This window comes from Ceratotherium simum, chromosome 6 (assembly GCF_057802395.1).
Source record: "Ceratotherium simum simum isolate JZ-2026a chromosome 6, ASM5780239v1, whole genome shotgun sequence".
Taxonomy (NCBI): domain Eukaryota; kingdom Metazoa; phylum Chordata; class Mammalia; order Perissodactyla; family Rhinocerotidae; genus Ceratotherium; species Ceratotherium simum.
Genome location: NC_141905.1, coordinates 52695628 through 52708447, shown reverse-complemented (window position 1 = coordinate 52708447; position 12820 = coordinate 52695628). Strand labels below are relative to the sequence as shown.

General features: G+C 42.9%; 1 protein-coding gene across 1 annotated transcript in view; it reads right to left on the bottom strand.

Annotated features, from left to right (window-relative positions):
• HECTD2 (HECT domain E3 ubiquitin protein ligase 2) overlaps positions 1–727 on the bottom strand; it is a 78327-nt gene extending 77600 nt beyond the window's left edge. The window contains exon 1 of the mRNA XM_004427821.3: positions 550–727. Within this exon, the coding sequence (XP_004427878.1) occupies positions 550–687 (138 nt within the window). The 5' untranslated portion in view covers positions 688–727. The remainder of the gene's footprint in view (positions 1–549) is intronic.
• Positions 728–12820: the final 12093 nt, after the last annotated feature.

Genomic DNA, 12820 nt, shown 5'->3' with positions numbered 1-12820 from the left:
ATAAAAGGTTAAAAAAGCCTCCCCACCTGACGTCACATGTCTGTACCATATGAAAAAGAAAACCATCACCGAGGCACCTACCTCCCACCACTCTGACAGCAACGAAAGGTCACAATTAAGCGGAAAATCGCCGCAGAGCCTGTTCAATCTGAAGGGGGAAGGGAAAGAAACGCGAAGAAAAGGGGGAAGCCTCCGCGCCCCAAAGCAAGCAGGCAGGCAGCTCCGTGGAAAACCGTCTCCCGCCTGCCAGACACCTTATCCTCATCCAACAGATAATGCCGGTTCCAAGATGCTAGTCATGTCCTTAGAGAAAGCAGGGGACCCCCAAACCAGAAAATAACCGAACACAACCAGCGGCCCCGGCCACCCCAGCATCTCCCGAGGGGGGAAGGTGCAGCTGGCGAAGTGTCCGCGGCTGTCCACGAGCCACAACTATTTGACTTCGGCCCGGGGAAGACGCGGGGTCCCCGGGGAAGACGCGGGCCTCCGGGCGCCCCTCGCCCTCCCTCCCGACGCCCGCCGTCGGGGCGCCCAGCGCCTGGCACCTACCGCGGCCGCGCCGGCGCCCGCAGACACGATGGGCGGCAGCTTCTCGCGCTCCGGCTCCTTCCCTTTCTTCTCCTCGGGCGCGGCCGCCGCCTCTGCCGGCGGCGCGGCGGGCGAGGGCACCCGTCCCTCCTCACTCATGTCGGGCCGGGCGGCGGGAGCGCGACGCGGCGGCGGCGGCGGCGGCGGCCGGGCTGCTGCTGGGGCTGGCGCTGCTGCCGCCGCGGCCGCGAGAGGGCTCTGGGCCGCCGCTTGCACCGCCGCCGCCGCCGCCGCCGCTCCGCCCCCGTCCGCGCCGCGGCCCCGCGCGCTCCCGGATGCCCCGCCCTGCCGCCGCCCCGCGCGCGCGCCGCCCGCGGTCGCCGCCGCCGCCCCCGCCCGCTCCTCGCTGCGGCCGCCCCCGCGCCGCCCGGGGCTGGCTGGTTGCGGGGCTGGGGCGCCGGCCGCTGTCACACTTGCCAACCCCGAGGGCCCGGCGAGGGGGCGCCGCGGCTACCGCCAGGCCGCCATGTTGTTTGCGGGCTGTCGCCCGAGATGGCGAGGAGCGAGTCCCCGCGCCGGAGCCGAACTAGAGGGTCTGGACTCCGGGGGACAAGGCGAGGCCCGCAAAGGGTCGGGCGGAGACAGAGTGCCCGGGTGGCGCCTGGAGGGCGGGGCGAGCGCGGCGGCCTCCCCTTCACGGACCGCCCTGGCCTGGGGCGCTGTTAGCTCCGCGGGATCCGGGCTGGTGGCCTTTTTTCCCCCCGGTGCCCGCGAAGCCGTCTGCCTCGGGGCCGCTGCTTGTCCCTGCCATCCCTGCCCACCCTCCTGCCCCAGGAGAGGCGGTCGTGAGTCTGCGCATCCTCGGGTGACAGCCTTTTCTTTCTTAGTGGACCGACCCTTTCTAGATCCCTGATAGCCCCTACCTACAAAGGAAAAAGCTGGAGGTGAGGGGCAGTGAGACGTCGTGGGCCCTGCCTCTTCCCCACCGCAGGGCCCGACGGCCAGGCCACACTTTCCATTCCTGTTCCTCTCGTCCCCCCTCGACTGCCAAATCCGCCTCTCCCTTCCCGTCCCCACGCGCCTACATCTCTTTGCATCCCTTTGCTGCCTCCTATTCCTTCCCTGTTCCTTTCCTTTTATAAGTTACAGATGGACAGACCCAAATTCTGCTGCATAATCCGTAATGGGTAAGAACTTTAAAACTGAAAAGGAAAGCTTTTAATCATGATATTAAAACAACCCCCACCCCCACCCCCAAGCGACATAGACAATTTCTTTTCCTTTCTTATCGCCCCCTCTTTTTCCTTTCTCAGTCTACTGGAGCTGCAGAGACACCTGCTGATCTAAGTGAAGGGAGAGAGTCAGAATGCGCTGTATGACCTTAATATTAAAAAGAGGGAATTTCTCCACATTCAAGTCTTCAGATTTTTAGGTTGTGGCTTTGTTATTTTACTCGAGGTTGAGTGAATTTTCAAATCAAGATCCAAATATAAGAACCAAAAATATGAAACAAACCCAAAGATGGTGTCGGATTATCTATTGTTTTACATAATTAAGAGTTATTAGCACAACTAAGTACTAGTTATAGTGCATCATGAGATGAGGCTGCATGTTTTTCGAACCCAGAATTTGTAACAAGCAGATCTGAAGCAAGCAATGTAATGAATATAATAATTAGTATTCAAGATTATCTTCTAAATTATAAATTCTGACTTTCATTTATAGAAAGGCTTTCTAATTTTAATATAGTTGCTATCATCACCTATTTAAATGTTAGTTAGCAGGAGGTATGGAGCAAGTGCCAAATAGTCAGCAAAAAGTATTTCAGTGCTAATTAGCCTTGGAGGAAAATGATGTATACAGACATTACTTTGAAGCATTCTCCTTTCTATTTTTCTTGAATTCTTTTTCAGGATTTTCTTTACTTCTTAAACCTCTGAAATACATATCCTATAGAGAGGAACATACAATTATTTCCTAATTTTAGCAGGTCAGCATGCTGATCTTTTGATATAGCAGCAACTCAAATGTTATTTTATAAACCAGAGCTTTTATTTTAACTACAATTCAAGATATTCTGTGCTGCTAAGCTAGGTTGATAGAGCAAATACTAGGGGAAAAACGTATCCTCTTTCCTATTGTTTTCAGCTAAATTTAGTAATTTGCAGTAAAAATGCTTGGATGAGAAAGGACTTGAATGACATGCCTTATGCTTTCTCTTTTCATGTGAGAGACTAAACAAAAGTGTGTCTGTACATGCAGTCACATTCAATAGAACAAAATGCTTAAATATTGGCAAAACAAGGCAAATCAGAAATTTTAATTTCTGCTACTGCACTAGAGTAGATAATCCATTTCTAAACAAGCCCACTGATTAAGTCACCTGTGAGGTACATACCAAAAATGATAATTCATTGATGTTTTCTTTTACTTCCTATTAAATATATTATTCTTGATGCACCACCCCATCCCTCCTTCATGCATGTGCATTCCAGGATGGGGTTGGAGGGTGGGAAGGGGGCTGCTGGAAAGCTGCAGAGTGATGGCTCCAGGCGAACTTGTGGGCTTGAGAGACTGTCACTAACATGCTTCTGGGGGCCCAGGTGGGAGAGAGAGTGTTGTAGAGCAGGACATACAGAGAGCTCTAGCCATTTTGTACAAAGGGGCAGAGAAGATGCTTTTCAGCTATGCCAAGTGTCACTGAGAAGTGCAACCGAGATGGCATCCAAATATAAAATCATTAGCCTTGGAAAAACTGGGAGTGAGGCAGGAGAAACATTTCACCTTCCTAAGTCCAGATGGAAAATCTGAGCTCATTAGGTATACCTATGGGGAGTAGGAGTTTGGAGGGTGGGAAGGTTAGAGAACTGGTTATTTCCATGGAAGAAAAGGAAGGACTAAATTACAAAGTAATGAAAGGTGTAAATTATAGATAATGTTCTATTGTAATTACATACGGTAATACTAATCTACTGAACAATGGCAAAGTAAACTCTGACAGGTCATTTAAAAGTGGTTTATAATTAATACCTTAATTATAGAAGGTACAGCCGTGAAATAGCGAGCTTGTTTTTTTAAAGAAAACATCTTTTTCACATTTCAACTGAGTGTTATTCTGAAGTAGTGAACTTGGGGGGAAATAAACTTATTTTAGCCATTTGACATTGTTGAAAACATTAGAACTCTTCCCTAGGTTTAATGACTGTGCCTTTTTAAAATTACTATTTAAAAAATAGCTTTTCTTTATTACATAAACAATACATCGTCATTACAGAAAAAGATAGAAAATACAGATTAGCAAAATGAAGAAAATAAACTCTGGATCATACCCAACTTCAGATAATCGCTAAGACCTTGGTCTGTATCTTTATAAAATCTCCCATCTCTCTCTCCCTCTTTATCTATCTATCTATCTATCTATCTATCTATCTATCTATCCACACACACAAATGGTGTTTCTTGCTTTGTTTTTATTAAATCAGAGCATACTGAAATACTGTTTTGAATCTTTGCAACTCATTCTTTAGAATATCCCCAGTGGTGTGGTAAATCTATTTTTAGAGGATGATTTTTTTTCAATTGCACAATGTTATGTAGAGCCAAGACTGAAGAATAGAGTGGATGATCCTCAAGCTTTGTATTTTGAATCAGACCTCTCTTGAATCTGTTCTCTGTCTGGGTTCCCATGGCCATTGACCTAATCAAAGCCCTCAACATCTCTAACCCAGATTATCTCCATAGCTTGCCAACTGGTCTTGCCTTCAATGGTCTACCTGCTCTAATTGCTACCAGAATGACCTTTTCAAAATACAAAACTTCTTGTCAGTCCTCTGTTTGAAAATACTTCAATGATCTTTCAAAGCAAAACTCTGAAACCCCTAGCACGGCATTCACCTGAATTCTTTACAAAGAAGGCATTTTCTCAATGTCCTAATTAGGATCATTTGTTTCTTTCTGCTCCCAGAGCATGTGGTACATCCTTACATTTATACACCTATTACATTCCATCTTAGTTATTTGTTCCTCTAATAGGTCATGGCATAATGGGGAAGGACCATGTCTACTTATTTGTCGCATCCCCACATGTAGCACACTATCTGGACTGTGCTGTTGAGGAGGCACTCAATGAGCTCCAAATAGATGAAATAAGATGTTTTCTTAACGTGGCTTGCAAGGGCCTCTGAAGACAGTTTCCAAAGAGGAATTACAAAAATGTTCTGAGTGGTGGGCTGCTCTCATTCAGATGATTTGGTTCTAGTATTGCTCCTTAAAGTCTTGATCTTCTAGAGCAGTGCTGTCCATTAGAATTTTCTGCAATGGTGGAAATGTTCTATATCTCTACTGTCCTATATGGTAGACACTAGCCACGTGTGGCTGTTGAGCACTTGAAATGTGGCTATCTGTATGTGTTTTCAAGTTGGTTTGGAATGCCCTCTTTAGACATTTCCAAAGGAATAGATAGATAGGTAGGTAAGTAGGTAGGTAGGTAGGTAGGTAGACAGATAGATAGATAGATAGATAGATAGACGGATGATAGATAGATAGAATCTTAGCCCCAATTTTACATTTGTTTTCTACTCACAAGAGACAAAAACAACAAAAATAAAACAATAAATGGCACAACAGAAGCGTCCTGTGCATGATAGACCTATTTCAAATTTTCGTGAGTCTAAGTGAAAAGAAACTATATGTTCTAGGGTTGCTGAAGACATAGAAACAAGTCAGAATGGCAGACACTGCTATTCATTCTTCCCTTTTGTCTTGCTAACAGAACCCTGATTTAATTTGGGATAAAAATATGCCCAATTAAAAGTGTTTTGTTTTCTGGACTTCTTCTAGAGGTGGCCATGTGACATAATTGTGGCCGGTGAGGTGTAAGATGAGTGTTTCAGGAAAAAAGATGAATATTTTTGCTACCTGTGTCCTCCCTGGAATGAGGATATGACACATGGATATGGTGCTACCATCTTGTTACCATGAGGTTGCAAGCATGAAATCGAATGTCAAACACTAAAGACAGTGTAGTGGAAAGATAGAAGGAATCTAGAAGATTCTTGAAATTGTGGAACTGATATACCATCTTGGACTGCCTATTATTTTGATTTCTTGTTTAGTGAGATAAATAAATCACTGTCTTGTATAAATCTACATTGATTGGTTTTTATATCATTTGCAGCTAAACATATTCCTGTTACACTCAGTGCGCACACACACACACACAAACACAAACCCATATTTTTGTCTTAGGTGATTCCCAAACTAGTAAATTGGTTGAATTTCTACTGGTTTAAGTGGTTATTTCAGTTGTATAGGCATAACCTTAATCATGTAAAATGTCTCATCTTAATTCTATAATTAATATTAGGAATTGCAATAACCTTTGTGAAAGCATGAACTTTCTTCTTTGTAGTCAGAAAATACGCCTCTATATTTCAACTTGAAGTGTTAGCAAGAGTGAAATTAGGAGCTATGAAAACTGGCTTTTAGGTCTGGCTCTTCCAATTTTTAACTAATTATGTGGCCTTGGCAAAATCCCTCTGTCTTTGAGTCAGTTTCCTTACCCTTGCATGGGTATTGTGAAGCAAAATGAGAAAACATACAAAAGTGCTTTGTGAACAATGATGCATTTTAATAAATGTAACTTAATGAGCACTTACTGGGTACCAGAGACTGTGCTGAGCACTCTCTAAGGATTGGTTCGTGTATTCTTCTCAAGAACCTACTTTTAATGTTGCTGCAGAGTAGGGACTCATCCCCATTTTATAGATGGGGAAACTGGGGAATCATATCTAGTAAACTGTGCGGATTCATTTCATTACTCCCCACAAAGCACAGAATAAATAATTGCTCAAAAAATGTTTATGGCAGGGATAGATGTGCATTTTATTGCTTTTGAGATCCTGTAATTGTATACCATTTAGGATGCTGTAAATTCATAAATTTGGTCACAGTAAAGGACTGCTACTGAAGGCCTACCCAGTGCCTCCCTGTAGCCCGACATCCTAATGGAACATTTTCTACTAGAGATACTGAAATAATCACCCTGTATTAAGGTGGCAATCCAGGTTAAGCGTCTTTGGCTAACAGTTTCTATTGCCCCTAGAGGTTTTTGAGGACAGGTACAGAGGATCCTCAGCCTTTTGCAACCTCCTGGCCCACAGGCTCAACAAATATTATTGAATAGATGAATGTTAAATGCTTCACAGAGACTGTTTTTGGGGGCTCTGCAAATGTTACTATGTTACAATCGTGTTTGGATCAGGAGAGCAACACAGGACATTCTGGAAAGATTTTAGTAAATCCTGAGTAATTTAAACACGTCAGGTATTAGAGTTTATTTTTAAAAGGCAGGCAAATATGAAATTGGCATTCCCAGTACCACTGTTTAGGTAGAGGCATTAGCACTAGCGGGATGCACTCACATGGTAAATCTCCTCCAAAAACAAAGGAGGTGCATTAAACCTTCCTGGGGTGACTCTATTTGTATCATATTTTTCTTCATAGGAAGTGAAGTGCTGAGTTACGTCATCAGCCACAGGATAAATATATCCTGTGATATGGGGATTGCCAACATGAGGACACCTTCCAGAATGTCAAGGAGTTCCTGGCTTCAGGGTCTGTGCTAATGCATTCTGATGATCATGGACCATTGTTCCTTATCTCTGACCCTTCTTTTCAACCATGCAGGAGCTTTGCTTAGTGACAGAATGCTACATGGCACTGAAACATCTACTTCTTGAAAAAAAATGCTATCAATGTAGAAGTATTGATACATTGGCAAAGAAGCTCATGGTGAAACTCAAGAAGTTCCCTGACTACCTTGATACTCATATGCTTTTATAATTATACTGATTACAAACCTCTTTTGGAAACCCATTCCTAAGGACAAATCTGGATTCTCAGTGATGGCCCTGTTATATTGTCAGATTCTTTGTCCATTGCTACTGATGAGACACTAGTCTGTAAGCCCAGAAAAGGCAGGATGAATGTCAATGCCCTCACCTCTCTCCCACTGTAGATATTGTGTCACTGAAAGTTTTAATTTTTTTTTTTGCTGAGGAAGATTTTCCCTGAGCTAACATCTGCTGCCAATCTTCCTCTTTTTGTATGTGAGCCACTACCACAGTGTGGCCGCTGACAGGGGAGTGGTGTAGGCCCGAGCCCAGGAACCAAACTCAGGCTGCTGAAGTGGAGCATGCCAAACTTAACCACTAGACCACTGGGGCTGGCGCTGAAAGTTTTCATTTTAGAAGGCTTTCCTGACCACCTTTATCTGGTTGATAAAATCAATAATTCAGTCACCAATTAACCAACATTATTGATCACTTACTATATACATCAGGCAACATATGGGAGTGGGTGCTTAGAATACAAGAATTATGAAACTCTCCCCAAGAAGTTTACAGTGTAGTACCATGTTGCTCAAACTTTTGTGTGCAGCAGACGCTCTTGCCAGCTAATGAAAATGCAGACTTTCAGACTTCACCCAGAGATTAGGGCTGTCAAGTTGTATGGGGATGGGGGTAGAGTAGGCCTTCGTGTTGTATTCTATGAGAAGGGTACTCCCTGGAACATGAATGTACTACCTGTCTGACTGTAGAGCCTGGGAAGGATAGTGGGCATTGCAGTGTCTTCCCAACATCCATATCTCCTTCATTTGGTAAATACACACTCCCCATCCCCACCCAATGTGTTTTAGGAGACCATGCCTCCATGTTTGGTTAGGGGGTGGGGGAGACGTGGCCCAGAGTAAACTAGTGCAATCCCATCTCTGGATCACAGTATTCGGCTCCAGAATGGGCACATGACCCAATTCAGGTTAACAAGAGGCGAAGAAGTGTTTTCTGGGAACTTTTAGGGGAGGATGCTTCCTTACATCAGAGAATTTGCAGGAACAACCTCCTCTCTCTTCCTAGTTGTGGTAGTGGAAGCAAGTTCCCAGGGAGGTAGAGCTACCTCTCTTCAGAATGAAGCTGACACCGTGGAGGGCAGAGAGGAAGAAAAAAAGGAACCAGATGTTTAATGACGTTGATAAGCCACTCAACTCCTTTGACTTATTAACTCCTGTTTCTTTTGAGAGAAAGTTTGTGTGTGTCTGTTTTGTTTTTTGTTTTTGTTACTTGCAATGAAATAAACCTTAACCGTTGTGGTAACTTTGAGGTGGGACCAGGCATCCTCATTTTAAACAAGCTACTCCTAGTGATTCTGAAGTAGGTGGCAATGGACCAAGTCTAATGTGTTTGGATAGGTATCATTTTCAGAGACTAGAAGCATTTGTCTCATAAATTTAGTTCTGAAAACTCCTAAGGAAAATATGTAGGTTAAAAAAAAAGTTTAGGGGGGCCGGCCCCATGGCTTAGTGATTAAGTGCACACGCTCCGCTACTGGTGGCCCGAGTTTGGATCCCAGGTGCGCACTGACGCACCGCTTGTTGGGCCATGCTGAGGTGGCGTCCCACATACAGCAACTAGGAGGATGTGCACCTATGACATACAACTATCTACTGGGGCTTTGGGGAGAAAAAGGGGAAAAAAAGGAGGAAGATTGGCAATAGATGTTAGCTCAGGGCCGGTCTTCCTCAGCAAAAAGAGGAAGATTGGCATGGATGTTAAGCTCAAGGCTGATCTTTCTCACAAAAAAGAAAAAAAAAAAAAGAAAGAAAAAAAGTTTAACTAAATCATATTTAATAAATTGTATTTTGGTTTGTCATTTGTCTATAACACATCTGCCAAGATAAACACTCTTGAAACTTAAAATCATACATTTTCTGCTTTGCTATCATAAGAAATGATTTCATTGCAACCACAATGGAAACAATTGTTATGCTTCTTATGTAGTGAAGTGGAGAAAATGGTTTTTTTTTTTTTAATTTTATTTATTTATTTCCCCCCAAAGCCCCTGTAGATAGTTGTATGTCATAGCTGCACATCCTTCTAGTTGCTGTATGTGGGACGTGGCCTCAGCAGGGCGGGAGAAGCAGTGCGTCAGTGCACGCCCAGGATCCGAACCCCGGGCCTCCAGCAGCTGAGCGCGCGCACTTAACCGCTAAGCCACGGGGCCGGCCCGAGAAAATGGGTTTTAAGTAATCATTACTTAGTGAAAATTGAACTGTCACCTCAAATAGTCGGTAGTCAGATCAGAAAATTTAAATAAAACTAACAGTTCCTTTACTTTTCAACTCCATAAAAGTAAAAAATGGTGCATAAAATTGATATGCACCATTATTGTCATCTTGCCCTTTCAGATATCAGCTCATCATGTCCATATTCTGTTGATGAAATAGTTCGCATATTTCAATACTCAATTTAATGAATGAGAGATAAAAATGGACAAAAGAAAACTGTATTGTTTATTAACCCATATCTTAGAGGATTAGGCATAAAAAGATTTCAGTAAATGACAACTCATTAATATTAATATTCTTTTTTCTTGAAGGTGCTCATTGTATCTGTGATTAATTTTTACTTTCCTAGAAAGATAATGTTTTCTAAGGAAAAGACGTGAAGGAAAAGAGACCAAAACAATCTTAAAAAGATTTCTATAAAATTCCAACATGCACTTTTAAAAGACTTCCATTTGATTAAATAAAATAATCTTATATAATTCTAAAAACCTTATCTGTGGCATGGATCTGAAATCTTCATCTGGCAACAGAGGTTTCTAAATGACTGATTGCTTGAGGCAAAAATTCCGTTGGTCAGTGTGGTAGACAGAATTTCTGAAATGGTCCCCAAAGGTGTCCCTCCCAACCCCTGTGACTGTGATGAGATCTCCCTCAAGTGATTGTGTTGTGTGGCACCGCTGACCTTAAGATAGGGCGATTATCCACGTGGACCTCATCTAATCACACGAGCCCTGAAAAGTGGAGTGCTTTCTCCGGCTGGCAGCAGACATCAGCAAGATTCAAAGCGTGAGAAGGGCTCCATGTGCCATCGCAGCTTTGACCATGGAGGAGCCATGAGAAGGAATGTTAGTGGCCTCAAGATGCTGAGAGAGAAGCCCCAGTGATTACCAGCCAGGAAACAGGGACCTCAGCCTACAACTGCAGGGAACTGGATTCTGCCAACAGCTGGAATGAGCTTAAAAGTGGGTTCTTCTAGAGCCTCCACACAAGAGTCGGCGTGCCAACATCTTGACCTCAGCCTTGTGAGACCCTAAGTAGAGAACCCAGAGAAGCCCACCCAGACTTCTGACCTACAGAACTGTGAGATCATAAGTGGATGTTGTCTTAAGCGGCTAAGTTTGTGGTAATTTTTTACACTGCAATAGAAAACTGATATACAGTCAGGAAAAGTGGGACCAGAATATTCAAGATAGAAGGAACCTCAGAATGCTTCTTAGTCCCCCGGTTCTCTAGACAAAGGAGGTCTTTAGACCCAGGAAAGAGTGAAAACCACAAGCTATTTCAAATTTTTTAAAAGCCTACATTAAGTCTTACCTTTATTATCAAACACTGCCACACAGATTTACCTGATCTTGGTGACCACCAAGTTTCGGTGTTTTAGCCCCTCTAGAACATAAGTACCACTTCAGCAAGGATGCTGTCTCTTATGTTCACCATTATCCCCAGTACCAAGAACAGAACCTGATACCCAATAAGCACTTAATAAACATTTATTGAATAAAAAGAAATGACTTAGGCTGGAATTATATCAAGTCAGAATTATAACAACAATTGTTCAACTGTTGCCAATTATTTATGTTTTGAAGTCATTAGAGAGATAATAATAAACTTATTTGTATGTATAAATGCAGTTAGATTGGCCAAATCATTCGAAACATAGGCTTCATGGGCAGGGGAAAGTAATAAAAGGGACATTAGTTATTAATTTGTTTTTAAAAGGTTATTTTTGTCCATAACCCACCCCTAAAAATACAGATGAGGGAAGTGGTTAGCTTTAATGAGTATGTAACTGTTAGCTAAATTGTGGTACTGGCTTTAAATGTTTATGATAGGAAAATTTTTAATCAAACAAGAATCTATCCAAGTTAAAAACTGATAAGTGCTACTGCTAAATCAACTGTGTGAAGAGAAAGTGGAAACAGACTCAAAAAGCAGGCTTCAGATTCAGTTATTGGAACACTACCTCAATTCCGTTCCGTTTAATTAAACAAAATCAACTGAACACCTACTATGTGTAAGATATTAACAGATACTCTGGATTATGAGGATAAACACACATGCCTTGACCCTATAGGAGTTCCAGTCTGGGAGGGGAACAAAGGCCTGTACCCACATACATAGGATGCGAGGGGCGCTCTCAGGGAGGCACAGAGAACTATGGGAGCTGAACAGGTGCAGAGCTGACTTGTAGCTGGAAGAGCGGGGAAAGGTTTCACGGAGGAGGCGTCATTGGCACAGTGGCAATGATCAGGGAGTAGAGTTTCCTCCAAAGTTTATTTACATTTTACAGAAGAGATGTCTCATTAGAAACTTGTCCCATCAATGGCCTGAAATCTAAACAGAAGGAAAACCAGCTGTAGAATCGCTGTGCCTCAGAAATGGATATGCAGAAACTTTTTAGAGTGAAATTTAGTGCTCAATTTGTATCCTTTCAGCACTCACCCCACAAATGTTTATTCTCTTGTCCCTCAGGTTTGTTTTTTTTTTTTAATGCAATGATGCGTAACTTCACCCTGGGATTCATGTGGAAGATTAAGCATTTTTAAATGTGAAAAGATATAGCACTAATATTCAGAAGCTGCTTCCTATCTGAGAGGAATAAGGAGCATCATCTCCAATCCCATCGGTAGTTTGTGGTTTCTTCTCTCCAGGCCAGAGAATTAATCCCTAGACTCTTTGGCACTCAACCTCTGTTTCAAGCGTTCTTTTTACGTTTGTGGAATGTTTCCTCCAACTTAAATACAGAATTGCTTAAAAGGCATAGCAAAAAATACAAAGAACATCTGAGAAATAAGATACATGTTTTTAAAAGCTACTTTTATTCATCTGGAACTGCATCAGTGGTGTTTAGTAATCTTGATTACATTGCCCTCTAGTGGTTTTAGGAGGGTATAAAGGGCAATAAACGTTTCCTTTTAGGTAGTCTTACTCAACATTTATTGAGCATCTATTGTATGCTTAGCACTGAGGTAGGCTCTGAGAACAGCGAGATGTTAAGACATAGTTCCTACTCTTGCTGATTTCTTGATCTAGCAGTAGAGGCATTTAACATAGCACAGTGTGAAAAGTAACTACAGCAGAAGTGTGTACAAAGATCTATGAGTACACAGAGGAGAAAGTAACTAATTTTCCCTAAGTGTGTCTGGAAGGGCTTTTCTAACACATTAC